General features: G+C 40.3%; 1 protein-coding gene across 1 annotated transcript in view; it reads right to left on the bottom strand.

The window, feature by feature from the left end:
• Window positions 1-17,626, bottom strand: part of COL5A2 (collagen type V alpha 2 chain) — a 174,939-nt gene that overhangs the window by 13,159 nt on the left and 144,154 nt on the right. The window contains exons 34-47 of the mRNA XM_089519615.1: window positions 16,241-16,348; window positions 16,059-16,112; window positions 14,349-14,402; window positions 14,198-14,251; window positions 12,102-12,155; window positions 10,881-10,988; window positions 10,739-10,792; window positions 9,531-9,584; window positions 7,777-7,938; window positions 4,696-4,803; window positions 4,393-4,500; window positions 2,945-2,998; window positions 1,733-1,840; window positions 1,285-1,338 (exon numbers count right to left, since the gene is read on the bottom strand). Coding sequence (XP_089375741.1) covers window positions 1,285-1,338; window positions 1,733-1,840; window positions 2,945-2,998; window positions 4,393-4,500; window positions 4,696-4,803; window positions 7,777-7,938; window positions 9,531-9,584; window positions 10,739-10,792; window positions 10,881-10,988; window positions 12,102-12,155; window positions 14,198-14,251; window positions 14,349-14,402; window positions 16,059-16,112; window positions 16,241-16,348 — 1,134 coding nt within the window. The remainder of the gene's footprint in view (window positions 1-1,284; window positions 1,339-1,732; window positions 1,841-2,944; window positions 2,999-4,392; window positions 4,501-4,695; window positions 4,804-7,776; window positions 7,939-9,530; window positions 9,585-10,738; window positions 10,793-10,880; window positions 10,989-12,101; window positions 12,156-14,197; window positions 14,252-14,348; window positions 14,403-16,058; window positions 16,113-16,240; window positions 16,349-17,626) is intronic.

Below are 17,626 nucleotides of genomic sequence, written 5' to 3'. Positions count from 1 at the left end.
TGTGATGCTGGAGAAGAGAGCTGAGGATCCCATGGACAGCCAAAAGGACAAACAAATGGATCCTGGAGCAGATCAAGCTGGAAACCTCCCTGGAAGCCAAGATGACCAAACTGAGATTGTCGTACTTTGGACACATCATGAGAAGGAAGGACTCATTGGAAAAGATAGTAATGCTGGGAAAGGTGGAGGGAAGTAGGAAGTGAGGAAGGCCACATGCTAGATGGATGGACTCGATGAAGGAGGTCATGGGCATGGGGTTGCAGGAATTAAGCAGAGCAGTGGAGGACAAAGGGTCTTGGCGATGTCTCATCCATAGGGTTGCTATGAGTCGAGATCGACTCGAAGGCAGTTAACAACCAAAAAAATATATTACTGATTTGTATCCAAAATGCAGAACTCTAAAGAAAATTCTGTCTTTACAAGGTTATACAATTCCAGTATGAGATTTGAGCTACTATTTATTTATTTAACCCAGTGCACATCTAGAGCAAACATGCATAGGTTTGTATGGTCAGTGCTGAACTTGAAATTCTTGGCATACAAGAAAAGATAACTCAGGGAGAAACAGACAGGCCAAAAGGAGCAGTCAGAGACCACTCTGGCCCTGGGAGCTCTGGCACAGCGGTGACCGGATGCTGCTGTCCTAAAGTGGGACACTGGCAGGAGCGGCTTTTGGCCAATCTTTTTTCTGGAGGCTTCAGGCAGCCTTAGCCAGTCTCAGAGCAGCTTCTGGCCACTTTGGGGGCATCATATAAATGCCATGCCCCCAAAGTGGCTGGAAGCCGCTTAATTTGGCTCATCTGCTTCAGGCCTCAGTTAAAAAAATTTCTGGTTATCTAAAAGACTACTATTGCCTTTCTTATTATGGATTCGCGTTGCTTCTTGCCATTTAAGTTTGCAATAAAAAGTATTTAAGGACATCACTGGTCAAATGGTGGAGGAATATAAAAGAAAAAACTAATATGCTCTTGTGGTTGATATGGTTTTCATAAAATACAGGTATGTAAACCTTCCCTTTACTAAGTGAATTCATTTTGCTCTACAATACAGACAGTTAATGTATGAACAGATAAATATTGTTTTCTAATGATACAGTTTAAGGAAATATACTAATTAACGACTTAATAATTTAAGTTGGCTGAACAAAAAGCTGAACATGGTATTATTATTATTATTATTATTATTTTGAATAACTGAGAAAATCTAACTCTGTAGTATACATGTTTTTTCTTGTCACAGTTATCCCATTACACAGATAATTTAAAGAAATTAAGAAGAATGTACCGGCAATCCCCGTTTTCCAGCACGTCCGGGAGGACCCACTGGTCCTCGTGAGCCCTATGGAGAAATCAGAAGTTGATTTGTTAATGTATTCATTATTGATTTCATTCATTCACCAGGTCAACATATTTACCTTTACAGTTTTTATATAATATCAACAAAGTTAAACCACAGTAGGGACTGGACAAACAGGAAGGAGTGGCAAATCAAGGAACTGTTAGCAGTGAGCCCACTGGCCACTAGAGAATCACCCTATTTCCTTATCTTCTGCACACATGACCAGGCCACTAAATACCCCTACAACCTCAGAATTGGCTCTATTCTAGCATAAAGTCTATTTAGGAATAATCATAAGTGAAATTATGGGCCATTTCAGTGCCCATTCTATTTGCCAGCCAGAGGATTGATGCCAGATAATTTGATAAAACTGCAAAGACAAATCCATACTTACTGGTTCACCTCTTTGCCCTGGATCTCCTGTAGGTCCAACAGGTCCGGGAGTACCTGGTGCTCCTGAAGAACCAGGAAGGCCTGCAGGTCCAGGTTCACCACGATCACCCTGCAATGCAATTGGTCCCATACCTTTAATCATATATACTAGTGCCAAACTCATTCTATGAGTAGTGGGTCTTTTCTAGTCAAAATGGTACCCCCTATGTACAAAAGGTCTGTATCAACAATCTTTGGAGATTTCCAAAGTTTGGAGATTTCCAAGGTAGAAAGCGGCCATTACTAGGGAGGGGAGCCAAACACTTCCCTCTAATTGGGAAACTATAACAACAGCCCAATGAGGACTGAACATACTTAGTGATCACACAGCATTAAGTTTCTGTTGTTAAGAGAGGACAGAAAATCATATGGAAGGGGAAACAGAGACGTATGAAAAGGGGAGTAGCTGGATGAATCTCTAAAAAAATTCCAAACTGCACCATTTTCTTGCATGGTCTACATGGATACATTTAAAGTGTATTACAACATCACAGGGATGCAATTATTGAAAATTAATTTCCAGCCCAGAGGTGGCATTATTTTGAATAGGAGTGATTATTGGAAGAGAAAGTGCTCTTGAAGAGTGCTTCCTAAATGAGAAACTATTCCCAACATACCTTCATGCAGAAAGGTAGAATATTTGCAAAAAATGAACAATGAGCTTATTACCAGAGATATCTGGCCATTATATTGGGCAGAGCTTATCTTTATATTAGACAGAGGTAACCACCATCACTCCACTTAACCCTCTGGCAGTTGCACATCTGACAGAGAAAAGCCATTAGCAGGTTTTTGTTTCATTTTTTGTTTTATTTTGTTTTGCTTTGTTTGTGGAAATTGATAACTTCTAAAGGAGAAAGAGAATGTAGCAAATTATAATCACTTCACTCTCATCTTCCCCTTATTAATGTGTGCCCATGTAAGCCAAAGTTGTATTCTTGACTGTATAAATTTTTTACTTGAAAATCTTCATCTTTGAAATTCTCTTCACTTGCAGCCATCAGTTGTAATTCAGGTTGTAATAAAACCAGAATGCTGATTGTGACTTTACCCAAAAACTAGTGTCTAAACATGATATAACTTGCTGAATAGCCATAAAGTTATGGAATTTGCAATATATCATACCATATCTTGTATCTTATATCATATCATATTTCATATCTTTTATTCTTACCCTTTCTCCAACAGCTCCATCTCGTCCAGGAGTACCATCATTACCAGCAGGACCCTATGTTGTGTGAAGGGTTAAACCAAATAATAATTATAACTCTGGTTGTCTTTGTAACTGAGTCTATTGTGTATCATACACAAGTTTATTGTGTATTGGAAGCTACAGTTACTACTACAAAATATCACAAATACAAACAAAGAAATGCTACAAGGCATGATTTTCCAAAGGAGTTTTGACAGAATCTAATCTATTATTATTATTACTACTACTATTATTATTATCACACACACACACACACACTCCTGAAAAATCTGGAGATTTCAAAACAATGTACAACCATAAAACATCCTATATAAACATGCATAAAATTAATATTAAAATGTACATTTCCTGTAAAATACTCAAATTACTTCTTCATGAAAGCTGCTTAACCAAAATGCTGCATCAACTGCTTTCTTTAAAAAATGTAGTACAGCAAGTTCATTATGCAATACAAAGTTACACTAGGCATATGGAAGATGTTTGTCAGCGTTTCTATTTCCAAAGCCATCAAGTCCGTGTTTTAAGTTGGGGATTAGACTAAAATCCAAGGCTTAGTTGTATTTCGCTCTTAAATGGCTTGTAACATGAATTAAGAGTATTTTACACTGTAGCTGTTCTCACACAAAACTCCTTGTATCTGTCTCAAACATCTCCCACCCCTATATACCCATACATACAACTTTAGGCTGGTGGGGCTTCTGAGGCCCCGAACAGATGAGCTAAATGAAGCAGGTTCCAGCCACTTTAGAAGCATGCCATTTACATGACGCATGCCTCCAAAGCGGCCAGGAGCTGCACCAAAGCTGCATTCCAGTCCTTAGGATTGGAGCAAAAAGGAGCTGAGAAAACCTGACTCCTGGCTGGTGCCAGTCGAGCCCTGAGTCTGCAGCCCAACTTAGGAGCAAGCTATTTGGGCAGGGGGTTCCAACCTACTTCCAGAAGGAGCTGACACGGGCTGCTCTTTCATGTCTGCTCCACCCCTGAGAGGACCTTTTCCATTGCCCCAGTTTTGAAACTCTTTCCCAAGGAAACAAGACTAAAAGCAGCAAACCCTGCAATTTCTTCATTATATTTTAGGGGGCCTTTTAGTTACTCTGTTTTGATGCACTTTTTTCCCATTTGTTTGTTTTAAAATCTGGCTCATGTTGTTCTACAGCTGCTCCTTCTATCTTGAAATCTGTATGCATTACTTTTCTTTCAAACTGTCTATTACATGGTCTCAGAAACTCTTGCCTGTCAAGGTGGCATTGGAATCTTTTAAACAAAACAAGCAAGTAAATCTATATGAACTTATGTGAATTCAGGCATTCTTGCACAGCAGTTATGTGCTAGTAATATACAGCAATGCTGATATATTCTTTTTATGTAAAATAGCCTACAAAGGTCTAGCCTATAAAAAATCTACTTACCTCTGGGCCTGCTTCACCCACTGGACCGGTAGTACCTGGAGAACCTATGGGCCCAGAAGGTCCTTTGTCTCCTGGTGGGCCTGTTCCACCTTGTTTTCCTGGTGTGCCCTAGCATGAAGAGAAATATTGTGTCACCAGTTATGTCCACTGAAGATATATACTAGAAAATAAAGAGAGATGTCTGAGCACTGAGGGATAATCAAGGTGGGTATTACTGTAGCACCACAGTGAGAATCGTACAGGCTACAAAAAAAAAATGAACACTTCAAAAAGTGTTTTGAAAGCAGCTCTGCTGATACTCACAGCAGGTCCAGGTAGCCCAGGCATGCCTCTTTCTCCACGTTGACCTGGTATACCCACAATGCCTCTCTGACCAGTAGTTCCAGCAGGGCCTGGTGGACCATCAGGACCCTGGAATGTATAGGAAACAAAACAGGGTTGTATTGCAATCACTAAAACTCTTAACCAAAAGTAACTTTCCACTGGAAAAAAAGTACTAACTGAATAAATGGTAGTATGCAAATCAAAACATGGAGCTGTAGTGTCACTGAAAGATCCAGTTTTTTAAAAAGTAAGGAAGGAAAACAGCTTCCCCAGCTTGGCACCTTCTAGCTTGCTTTGACAATACTTCCCAGAATTCCTCATCTCTAGCCATACTATCTGGGACCAATGGGATTTGAAATCTAAAATATCTGGAAGGCACAGCCGGGAAAGGTTGGCAAAAAAGATTTCTCTCTCTGTTATATATTGTATATACTCAACTATAAATTGACTTCATGTATAAATCGAGAGCAGGTTTTGGGGACAAAATTATGGATTTTGACATGACCCGTGGATAAATTGAGGGTAAAACATTTTAAAATGGATGAAGAAAGGGAAAACAATACCAAAAAAACTTCAAAAATTCCAACAGGCATACAGTATTTGTACTCATACTAAAGGCTGGACAGATGAGAGACTAGAGAGTGGGAGATCAGTGCTTCCAGGACAGATTACACTCTTGTCTTTCAACAGGAGATGGTTCCTTTTTAAAATAAGAGTTCAAGTACAGTACTTACATTGACCCATCTCAGTCATCTCATGTGTTTTGGGTCAGTTTTTTGACTAACATTTTTAGACTTATACATAAGTATATACAGTAATAACAATAAAATAGACCATACGTCTAAACATCTATCTTCACCATGACAATGAAGTGAAGATGCCTGAAACTTGGTGTGGATGCTAGGTGGAATGTGAAGGTTTGTTATCTCATTGTTTTATGAGGGTTTTTTGGGCTATGTGGCCATGTTCTAGCAGAGTTTCTTCCTGATGTTTCGCCAGCATCCGTGGCTGGCATCTTCACAGATGCTGGCGAAACGTCAGGAAGAAACTCTGCTAGAACATGGCCACATAGCCCAAAAAACCCACAAAAAACTATGGATGCCGGTCATGAAAGCCTTCGACTTCACACTGTTATCTCACTGTTTGTTTGTTTGCTTGCTTGCTTGCTTTAAACTGTAGTATCGCAATGAGTCATGAGACAATACTAAGCCACTATGGGGCAGGCAACAATTTCCTTAGGAAAAAAATAGCTCCTCAGAAGTAATAGGTCTCTTCCAGAACTAAAGGCATACTCAACAGCAGCAAGCCTTGAGACTTGTGGTTAAAGGCAGGGTTAGACAAGGTCAAGCCACAAAAACCCTTGCCACTACTGGAACAACCTAGGCCCTACTCGTATGTAGCCTAGGTGTCTGGTAAACTATGCAGTTTCTATACTCCAAGCTTATATAGATCTATATGTGTATGTGTGAACATATGTGTGCATAAGAAAGAGATTAAGAGAGAGCAAAAAAGAAAGAGAATTTGTTCTTGGTGTTTCCTCTCTTTTCTTCCTTGACTGGATCAAAGTTTTTTTTTTTGATCTGCCTGCCTTGGGAGACAGGTTTGCATGTGCATGTATGTGGGCTGGTGTGTGTAAGAAAGAATGGCTGTAGATTAAGTTCTCCTTTCAGTAAATTTATTTCATTCTACAATCTTTCCTATGTCCACTAACCCAGTTATAAACTCTAAATTGTACTTTCTCCTGAACTGACATGTATAGGATAACACTTTTCATCAATTCTTAAAAAAGAAAGTAGCTTTATGTTAAAGGTCAGAAGCCTTCTGAACATTTTCAAGTATAACTGGGCCTGAGGTCCATTATTAAAAACAGAAGCGACTTCTTTTTTCAGATGAAAAGTACTCTGGAGACACCTTGTTAATCCTTTGCTATTACTGAATAGCATAACTACTAAAAACATTTAACATTTTAAAAGTACTTTTGAACATGCAAAGCACTTTTCTTATACTACTTCAGTTGTACTGATTGACTCTAGATATATGGTACAGGCTGCTACTGGTATTTTCCCTTCCTCTTAACTTATTGTAAGATTATTTGATTTGGAGAAATGTCATGTGGCCACAAAAGAGAGAGAAAGAGGAAGAGGAAAAGAGAAAGAGAGAGAGGAGTCTGTTGCCTGTTAGGATTCAGAAGCATAGCCATGTTACTCTGAAATCTCAGTATGCAAAGGGATCTTGTAGGACCTTTGAGTCTAAATGAGCAAAAGATGCTCTAGCATAAGATTTCGTATACTGAGTCTGTATCTGCATCTGAGGAAGTAGGCCAAATCCATGAAAACCTTCACTCAGTTAGATCCCCTTGCACACTGTTGCCTGTTAGGACAGAGTCAGGCTGAAGTGGATAAAGGAGTTTGGAAACCAGGTAAAACGAATACATGTCAAATAAGTATGCAGGTCCAGAGAAAGACTAGCATGAGAGGAAAAAAGAATGAAATTGTGGGAAAGAAGACAGAAACCCCCAGGATGTGGGTTGAAATGATGGTTTTTTTTAATCTGGTCAGAGCCAGGTTCTTTTGCTAGCAAGTAATATTTGAAGAACACTGTCAACAAGACTTCTATCTAGTGCTTTCCAAAAACCTGCTAGGATTTTTTAAAAAGGAAAGGAGGAAAACTGGGACCTATCATTCATGAGGCCAAAAGTGCCTATAAATTCATGTAAGACTAAGGGCTGATAGTATGTTACTTGAGATAATGGGGAAGCTGGAGAAGCAACAGGAAGAAAAAGGGTAATGGTGATTGATAATGAAAAGGTCTGAGAGCAAAGTCAGGTGAGAAAAATAACAACCATAGACAGAATGAAAAAGCTATCATAATGGTAAAACTGATGTATGTTTTGGGGCTGTTGAACACGAGGAAACTCTAGTGCACTTTTTAAATGGTTCCTGGAGTTAGTAAAGGAAGCCAAATAAGTGTATCTTTCAAACAAGTGAGAACTATTTTGAAAAGGAAGAAGTCAGTTGCCACCGTTTCCAATCTCTCTCTCCCATAACCACCCATAATTACAGGTTGTCCATCTTCTCCTGGGTCTCCTTTATCTCCTGGACTGCCAGCTGGGCCAGCTGGACCGCGATCTCCTACTCGACCATGAGCGCCAGGATCTCCACGTAGGCCTGGGGGACCTTCTTTGCCTGGTTCACCAATAGGCCCAGCTGGACCTGGAGCTCCCTGGAAAGATATGTGTAGGTTAGAGGTGAGAAGCGAGAACCAGTTAAAGATAGGCTGACTGGGTTTTTTTTCTGTTACATTTATAGCATGCATTTCTTCCACATAATTAAAAGTCATGTATGTAGACAATGTCCCATCCAGGCACTGTTCAGGCCCAGAACTGGTTAGCAAGGTTGATTTACACCTCACATCTACTGCTTCTCCATGAAATAATCAATGTTTCTATATCATGACTTCTGAGAGCTTAAAAATCTACAGTTACATTAGTATCAAAACCTTTGTCTTACCCAGTAATATGGCAGAGATCATACACTTGCAACACATTATTATGAAAATAGAAAACCCATATGAAGCTGGGTTTTGTTGTGCTTACTGCTGTTGTTGTAGTTGTTGTTTGTAAAATGTATAGCAGCTTTCAAAATTCTATATATGGTCTGAATATGTAGTTCATTAAATATCTAGCTCAATATTTTCCACCTCCACCCCCTCACCCCCCAATATTTTGAACTAGGTAATACAAGAAAACATAGTCACCAAAGAACAGATATTTGTTTATTATTGCTGCTTAGAATTAACATATGGATGGTATAGCATGTTCTTCTCTTCCCTCAGACAGATGACTGAACAAGACACAGATATGGTAAACATCCCTCTGTGGGATTGTTCTTTTACAACTCCTGATTTTAATAATTACAGAATCCCATTCAAATATAAGAAATAAATTATGCAGCCAAAGACAAGAAATATATTATGTGGTCTTTGTCTGCAGGCATGGCTATTTATGTATTTTCAAATTGTGTTCAAGAAATTAGGAGCAGCATATGCGGTATGTGACATCCCCGGCCACACCCACACACACACTTTTATCACCACATCCTGGAAGGCCCTGGTTCTCAACCCTTTGTTCTCCACATGTTTTGGAGTTCAGTTGCCAGAATTCCTGACCACTGCTGTCATGCTAGCCAAGCTGTTGGAGGCTTCTGGGAGCTGAAGTCCAAAACATCTGGAAGACCAAAGTTCATTAACCACTGCTATAAGGTATATTAATTGGAGAGCTAATCCAGAGTGATCTACTTAGCAGAAAGAAGAAACTGGGGGGTTTCTGTCCAAATTTTGTCAGCAATACTATGCTGTCACATCACCCTAAAATAATAACAACAACAACAATAACAACAACAAATGATTTATTTATAGCCCACCCAATCACAAGGAATCCAGGTGGGTTACAACAATAAAAATACATAGAGTAGACAATAAAATTAAAAATTAGTCCCTTCCCAACCTCCATTCCAATACTAAAATTACAATTAAATAATCAGCATTTAAAAACAATAAAATACAATAGTGTTAAAATTAAGGGGAAAATTGGTGGACAGAGCGACGTAAATCACAGTATGGGGGAGAGGAGCTAGCTTGGGAAGGCCTGCCGGAAGAGATCCGTCTTAAGAGCCTTCTCAAAAAACAGTTGGAAAAGATCAGACTACTGATAGTAAGACAATTCAGTTTAGTATATGCTAATATTAATTTAGAATTTATATTTATTAATAATATTTTTATGTACTGTAATATATCTGGATTTTTGTCCAACTTACAGTAGGTCCTGGGGGTCCAACTCTACCAGCAGATCCAGGGAAACCTGTAGCACCCTAGAAAGAAATATGACATGCATAAAAACTGGCAAAAAATTAACTAAGGCGCGTTACAGAGCGGCAGCCACTGAGGCCCCGATCCGCCGCTTTCCGGGCTGCGGGGAAGCGGCAAAAGGCCCCTTCCCCGCAGCCTGGAAAGGGGTGTCCTTGGGGCTTCAAGCCCCAAGGACACCCCACGGCGGCGGGGAGGAGAAAGGGGCCGTTTGGCCCCTTTCTCCTTTGGTCCGCTGGGCGCAGCCATCTGAAGGCTGCGCCCAGCGGACCAAACCAGGAAGGAGCTCCGAAGAGGAGCTCCTTCCGGGGTCGCAGAAAGGGCGCCCTAGGCGCCCTGCCGCGACCCCAATACCTCACAACCGCGCCACCTCGTTTGGAGGTGGCGCGGTCGTGACGTATTGATGGTGGCGGCCTTGTGGAACGGGCGCCACCATTTTGTGCGTGCACAGTGTGCACTAGGGTTAGGGCGGTGCGGAAGCACCGCCCTGCCTTAACCCTAGTACGCGCTCTGCGCGTACTTTTAAGCCCATGTGTAACGGGCCTGAATCAGCAAAGAAATACACCTCTATTTAATCATCATGACGAGTGAAATCCAACATTGCGTAAACAAGTCTAAACAAAAGATTTGGTTTTCTTCCCCTTTGCCCACACCCTGCTTCTGAAAATCTTCTCCAGCAGATTTGAGATGTGAAGTGGGTTGCAGCAGGGAAGGAGAATCACCACCCCCACTTTCTGTTCCTCAGATGGAAGCCGTTCTTGTTGACAGGAGAATGTAACTAGGTACAGTCAGCCCTTCTCATATATGGATATTTTATACATGGATTCAAGCATCCACAGTTTGAAAATGTTCAAAAAAAGTATAAATTTCAAATATCAAACCTTGATTTTCCATTTTTTATAAGGGACACCATTTTGCTATGTCATTATATTTAATGGGATTTGAGCATCCATGGATTTTGTTATACACGGGGGGTCTTGGAACCAAACCCCAGCATATAACACGGGTCCACTGTATACCCCACCTTATGTGTGAAATATGAACTGACACTAAGCAAGCTGTAAACATTCTTATTATAATAAAGCTTCAACAATGGTTTCAGATGAATAGCCTTAAAGCTTTAGGTGACCCTTAATTCGTAAACAGTTAATGTACTTACAGGGGGACCTTTGGTACCACGGCCGCCTTTTAGTCCAGGAACCCCAGAAGGACCCTGAATGGAAATGAAAAAATAAAAATAACATTCAGTTATTGGAATAGAGGGTTAACAGTGATATCTTTCAAACATTGCTTTTACTTACTGGCGGGCCATGAGAACCTGAAAGACCTTGGGGACCAGGTGATCCAGCATCTCCTTTTTGTCCAGGTTCCCCAGGTTCACCTTTCACACCAGGTTGACCATCAGGGCCCTGCAACCATTAACACAGAGAGAAGGCATATCAAGTTAAGAGACTTTCCATAGCCCACAGGTTTTCATTCAAAAACCGGACAATAAACCCTACAATTCACTAGACAGGAAAGTTCCACCATTGATTTCAGTCAATTGATGGGTTACACAGTGTATTGCAGCAGCATAGTTCCATACAATGCTTGCAGTCATCTTGCAACATAATTATGAATTAGTTTAGCTATTTCTGCATTCTTTCCCACTATTTGGATCCAGTTTCTTCATGTATTTACAAACTTTGGCGTGTTACAGACCGCCCCTTTGGGGCGGCCTGTAGGCGCACCTTTCCCCGCTGGATTGGGGCCTCAGTGGCCAGAGCGGCAGCCGCTGAGGCCCCGATCCGCCGCTTTCCGGGCTGCGGGGAAGCGGCAAAAGGCCCCTTCCCCGCAGCCTGGAAAGGGGTGTCCTTGGGGCTTCAAGCCCCAAGGACACTCCATGGCGGCGGGGAGGAGAAAGGGGCCGTTTGGCCCCTTTCTCCTTTGGTCCACTGGGCGCAGCCATCTGAAGGCTGCGCCCAGCGGACCAAACCAGGAAGGAGCTCCGAAACGGAGCTCCTTCTGGGGTCGCGGAAAGGGCACCCTAGACACCCTGCTGCGACCCCAATACGTCACAACCGCACCGCCTCATTTGGAGGCGGCGCGGTCGTGACGTATTGATGGTGGCGGCCGTGTGGAACGTCCGCCACCATTTTGTGCGCGCACAGCACGCACTAGGGTTAGGGCAGTGTGGAAGCAGTGCCCCACCTTAACCCTAGTACGCGCTCTGCACGTACTTTTAAGCCCATTTGTAATGGGCCTTAGATATCAATTTATGCCACATGCCAAAAATGGCATTATCTAGTCCCTGCTGAATCAAAGTGAATACTTAATATAAAAAATGGATCCATATAAACCACTAAAATCCTGTTATCAGCAATAAAATTCCAAGCCCTTGCATTTACCACTGATACAATAACTTCTTTTAAAAATTCCCACTACATTACTCCTTTCTAAATAATCCCTCAAAACAGTTTGATATCTTACTGTATGAAAGAGAATGTGAATGTAAATTACAAACAGTGATTAAAATAACATACCGGAGGACCAGCAAAACCAACTGGGCCCGTTGGACCATTTTCACCACGAGAGCCCTAAGTGGGGGGAGGAGGGAAAAAAGGTTTTAAAACCAATATTTAGAATTTGTTTGAAAGGATAATGCTCCAGTGACATAAGATGAACGTGATTGAAACAAATACTGTTGGTTAGAAAATAAAATTGATCATATTCTCTAATTACCTGAGTTACATTTCTTTATTTGGAAATACTAACAGTAAAGACACATCCACACCCCACTCCTACCTATAGGAAGGGAGACACACAGAAAGAACGCTTCCCCTTTTCCTTCTTTTCTCAGGACATTACTATAAGCAGATTTTAAACTGTGATTTCACTGGGAAAGAAGCAGCTTTGGCAATACACATCACACAACAACATCTCAGATCTGTAGCTACCCTGTCCCTGATCCATCCCTATTATTATTATTATTATTATTAACCTTTATTTATGAAGCGCTGTAAATTTACACAGCACTGTACATACAATCTTTTTAATTAGACGGTTCCCTGCCCTCGGGCTTACAATCTAAAAAGACATGACACAGAAGGAGAAGGGAGTGGTGGAGGGAAAGGGTAAGAGGTCCAGCAGTTCCTCTCTACCTCCAAGGCCTGGACCAAGGCAGATGGACTGGAGGGAGGGCTTGGCATCATAATGGATGGTTAATCTTCTTCCAGGGAAAATACAAACTCTCAAGTAGGATAATACATATACAGTACATAGCAATACAGGAAATGGTTCGATAAACAGGCACCAAAAGAACATCAAATAGTAAGTGACAATTATGCAATGCCTGGGAAGGCTTCTCTGAACAGGATGGTTTTCAACTCCGTTTTAAAGCTGGTTAAAGAAGTGATGGCTCTTCACATTCCTTCACAGAGGACACCCAGGAATGACTTCCCAATTGCGCTTGTCCCCAGGTGAAAAATTTTGCTCCTGGGGCAGTCGCATAATTGCCCAACATGTGGTGTCACTGTCCCGTCTTTCTCTAGTCCCCCCTCCCCCTCATTATTCTGAAGCACCTTGATTAGCCTTTATTTATTTTTTTCTGTTTATTTCCTTCCTTTCTTTTTTACTTTTAAATTAAATCATGACAGCAAAACTCCAGACAAAAATAAAAAATCCTAAAGGTTTGTTGAGTAGCACAAAAGGCATGGAGGTGGGTTAAGGGAGAGGTCAGAAAGAAAGCCTGATGGATGGGGAGCCCCAGTCGCATGATTGGGAGCAATGCAGTGATGGCTGCCTAGAAAGTGGTATGTTCCCATTTTATGATTGTGTGACAGCTGTGAGAATGGGGCTTGTGAGGAAGAGTCCTCAGTATGGGGAGGGGGAACTAAACAAAGCTCTTGACTTCTCTGAAGATGCCAGCCACAGATGCTGGCGAAACGTCAGGAATAAACTCTTCTAGAACATGGCCACATAGCCCAAAAAACCCACAAAAAACTATGGATGCTGGCCATGAAAGCCTTCAACTTTACAAAGCTCTTGACTGTTTGACTCTTCCAGGAGCTCCTGGAAGTTCCATTTGAGAGCACTCAATTTCTTGCATCTTAGCATTATCAGCATTGTACAACATTTGGGGAGTCATTATTGGGCACGGATAATATAATGGATTCAGTCAATGTGGCTCATTCAAACTTTAATTTTGAACTACTGGCTGGATCATCAAAAATTAGCCAGGTTAACCAGCTATATGGGGAATCTGAGCATTCCCAAGCACAAATGATATATTTACATATTTAAAATCACATCAGAGTACAGAGTTTAATAACTAATTAATGACTGATAATCAAGCTGTTTGAATATATAGAGCCTTGATACAGCAAACAGTCTTGACTGTTTTAAAATGGGTGAAAGATAGGCTCTTTGCTGGATATACAGGAGTAATATTGATCTAGTTACCCCACTTATATGAGATTTTTTAAAATATAAAATTTGTAGCATTTTGCAAAATTCAAGTAGGCAGCTATAAAAAAAGGAAAAAAACAGGAAAGTGAGGTGGGGGAGGAAAAATATGATGTTTAAGAAAAAAATTTGTTTACTATTTACCCAAATACTAATGATGGAGTGATATACTTACAGGATTTCCACGAGAGCCTGGAGGGCCAACTAAACCTCGGGGCCCAGGTTCTCCCTTCAAAGAAAAGTTGCAATATGTTATCATACAGACAAAAAAATGAATAGGATATCTCTTTCCCAAAGCAGACATGATTACAAAAACTCTTTTTTACCTTTTCACCAGCAGGACCTGAGGGGCCACCTGGGCCTAATGGACCTGGAAGACCCTATTAAACAACAATACATTCCAGTAAGAGATGTCAGTGATCAGAGTAGCATCTTTAAACAGTTACTTATAAGAGTGATAGTTTTTGCCTAATTCTCATCCCTCTTTAATTTTGGATGTCCTTTCTTCACTGATCACACAACATACAAAGTAGGTAATTCCAACCAACTGTTTTTAACAATTTTAAGCAAGCCTAAATCCATAGGTTAGACCAGAACAGAGGAAAGCACCCTGATGAATCATTCTGGATTACAGGGATGAACACTTTTGCACATTTAACTTCTAAAATAATAAAGACCATAACACAAAAAGGCAGGAAATGAAAACAGCTTTTCTTTGCATTTTGAATACCCCACCAATCCCATCAAGTCACCTCCAGACAAAAAACCCTTAATATGAAATTATGTGGGTACTAATCTATAATGGCATCTAACTAAAATTAAGATTATTGTTTCAGACAAGGAATCTTTAGCCTTCCTACTTTTCCCTTTTGAACCATAACTAACTTAGAGAGTCAAAGGTATTTATTGTCATGTATGAAGTCTATAAAGGCTTTTTGTCCAGCTAAAACCATCATCATGGGAATGTTCAGTGAGATTGCTGGGAGAAGTAAACTTGTTGTGATAAGCAAAGCTATCACAAGTAAAATGCTCATATTATATTTAGTTACTATAAGGATAATTTGTTGTTGTTAGCTGACTTCAGTTTGATCTCAAGTCATGTGACCCGGTGAATGAGACGTCTCCAAGACTGCCTATACTTCCCTGCTCAGGTCCTGGAGGCTCAGGCCCATGGTCTCCCTGATTGAGTTTGTCCGTCTGGCACACGGTCTCCCCCTCTTTCTACTGCCTTCTACCTTCCCCAACATTATTGTCTTTTCTAATGACCTGTGCCTTCTCATTATGTGGCCGAAGTATGACAGCTAAAATTTAGTCATCTTGGCTTCCAGGGAGAGTTCAGGCTTGATTTGTTTAAGAACCTATTTGTTTGTCTTTTTAGCTGTCCATAATATCTTCAGCACTCTCCCCCAGCACAACATCACAAATTAATTAATTTTCTTCCTATCTGCTTTCCTCACTGTCCATCTCTTTCATCCATACATGGTAAGAGGGAATACAAAGGCTTGGACAATTCTAACCTTAGTGTTCAGCTATATAGCTTTACACTTTATGATTTTGTCTAGTTCTTTCATAGCTGCCCTTCCCGTTCCAAATCTTCTGTTTTCTTGACTGCAGTCTATTTTCTGATCAATTTTTGATCCAAATTATGGGGAATCTTTATTTCAATTTCCTTGTTATCTAGGCTGAAATTATGTAAATCCTTTGTGGTCATTATTTTGTTTTGTTTATGTTTAGCATTAGGCCTGCCTTTGCACTTTCTTCTTTGACTTTCTTTAGTGATCCTTCAAAGTCTGCGATGTTGTCTGCTAGTAGTATAGTGTATATAGTAGTATGTATAGAGAGCTTTAGATAACTAGAAATATGTTGTAAAATGTGGCTTCCACATCATGTAATTTCAGTGACTGGTCTGTAGTTGACTGATATTTGATTTTATATTTTATATTTGTACTATGCTTGTTTCTCCATCATAAAACACATTTTGAAATTCAATTTTACTTTTATTATTAGAATAAAACAGAAGCAGTAATTTGACTCACCCTTGCGCCATCATTGCCAGCTGTACCTTCACTTCCTTTTTCTCCTATACTACCCTAAGAAAAGCATAACAAAATTTAAAATATTATTTACAAAGGACAATAAACAGATATGGGTTGTGAAGTGACAACCATTTCCCACTTCCAACTTGAAGGAGGAATGGTGGGAAAAATACAAGACTTACCCTATCCCCTTTGGGACCAGGGGTTCCAGCAATGCCTCTTTCTCCAGGCATTCCCTGAAGACCTGGAGGTCCTTGATCCCCTGGAGTTCCAGAGGGGCCTGGATTTCCCTGTAATTAAAAAAAAAGTGGGGAGGGGAAGATTTTTTTCCATCATATATAAAAGAGAAGTTAAAAAGACTTTGAGCATCTGAAACAATTTGGTAGAAGTGGAGGGAACAACTGTGATGCTGCTTTGTAACATTCTTACTGTGGGTGTCCGAGACAGATTTAATCAATGGCCATGGAATGATTCTGGAATATACTCATGCATTTCTCCAAAAACTAGATTGACTTTAGGCATCCCAACTTATAACCCAGCAAGAACAATGCAGACCAGCAGATATCAAATGGTGACTAACTAAGGGTTAAAAAATATCCCTGCCTGACTGCCTTTTGATACTACATAAAGAGAAGGCTACAGTATGTGGCTGGTGAGCAATGTTTGAATGAATGAATTACAAGCTGTGCAAAGCTGTTCTCCTCAAATACCTCCTACCAAGATGCCATCCATTTATCAAATTAAAACAAGCTTTGGTTTATATTCAGGAAGTGAAGGGAACCAATTGTTCTAAATTATGACTGATGGATAGATTTCTTTAGCACAAGTGAGTGTCCCCAGAACATAAACATGATGCATTGTGTGCAACAATCTTACCAGTAAGATTTTACTTTTTCAGGTAATGAGGTCATAACATTTTGATATTTTTTTGTAACAAAGAATAATGACTGGCATTCTGTACTGCAGTTAAGGATTTGTAACCTAGAGTGGGAACATCACCCTGTATCCCAGTTGCTACCTGAACAGACCTCGATCTCTTGGGGTGGCTGCTGCCTGGTAAAGTAGGCTTGGGAGTGTTGGGCCAGGAGACATTACTTAGTTTTGCATTTGTAACTAAGATGATATAGAAAATGGGACACTATTCTTAATTTTCTGTGTGACTTTTAAACGCCTACTTGGAAACATTATTTGGGAGGTTGTTTAGGGAATTTAGAACCATATCCCCATAATATTTTAACCTTTGTAAGCTGCCTTGAATTCCAGACTGGGAGAAAGGTGGAAAATCAACCACAACAACATTATTTCAAGTGTATTTTTGTGGAGGCGGTGGTGGTGACAATTACAACATATATCTCATTCTTATAATAAAGAGAAATTAATTATTACCTATGTTGCCAATGTTTTATTGTGAATGAGAATTATGACAGCATTAATGGGCTCTAGTTGCTTTGGAGCTTTTTATTCTGGTTGCAGTCTTTAGTCCAGACATATCCCTAGTAGTAACGGATGGAGTGCTGTATTTCTGAATTCTATTATGTTTTGCATGAATTTACCATTTACAGTTCCAT

Source organism: Sceloporus occidentalis, unplaced genomic scaffold, assembly GCF_023333645.1.
Source record: "Sceloporus occidentalis isolate IW3139 unplaced genomic scaffold, rSceOcc1.0.p SCAF_4, whole genome shotgun sequence".
NCBI classification, from domain to species: Eukaryota; Metazoa; Chordata; class Lepidosauria; order Squamata; family Phrynosomatidae; genus Sceloporus; species Sceloporus occidentalis.
The sequence above is the reverse complement of the archived record's forward strand: the minus strand, read 5'-3'. Positions and strand labels throughout refer to the sequence as shown.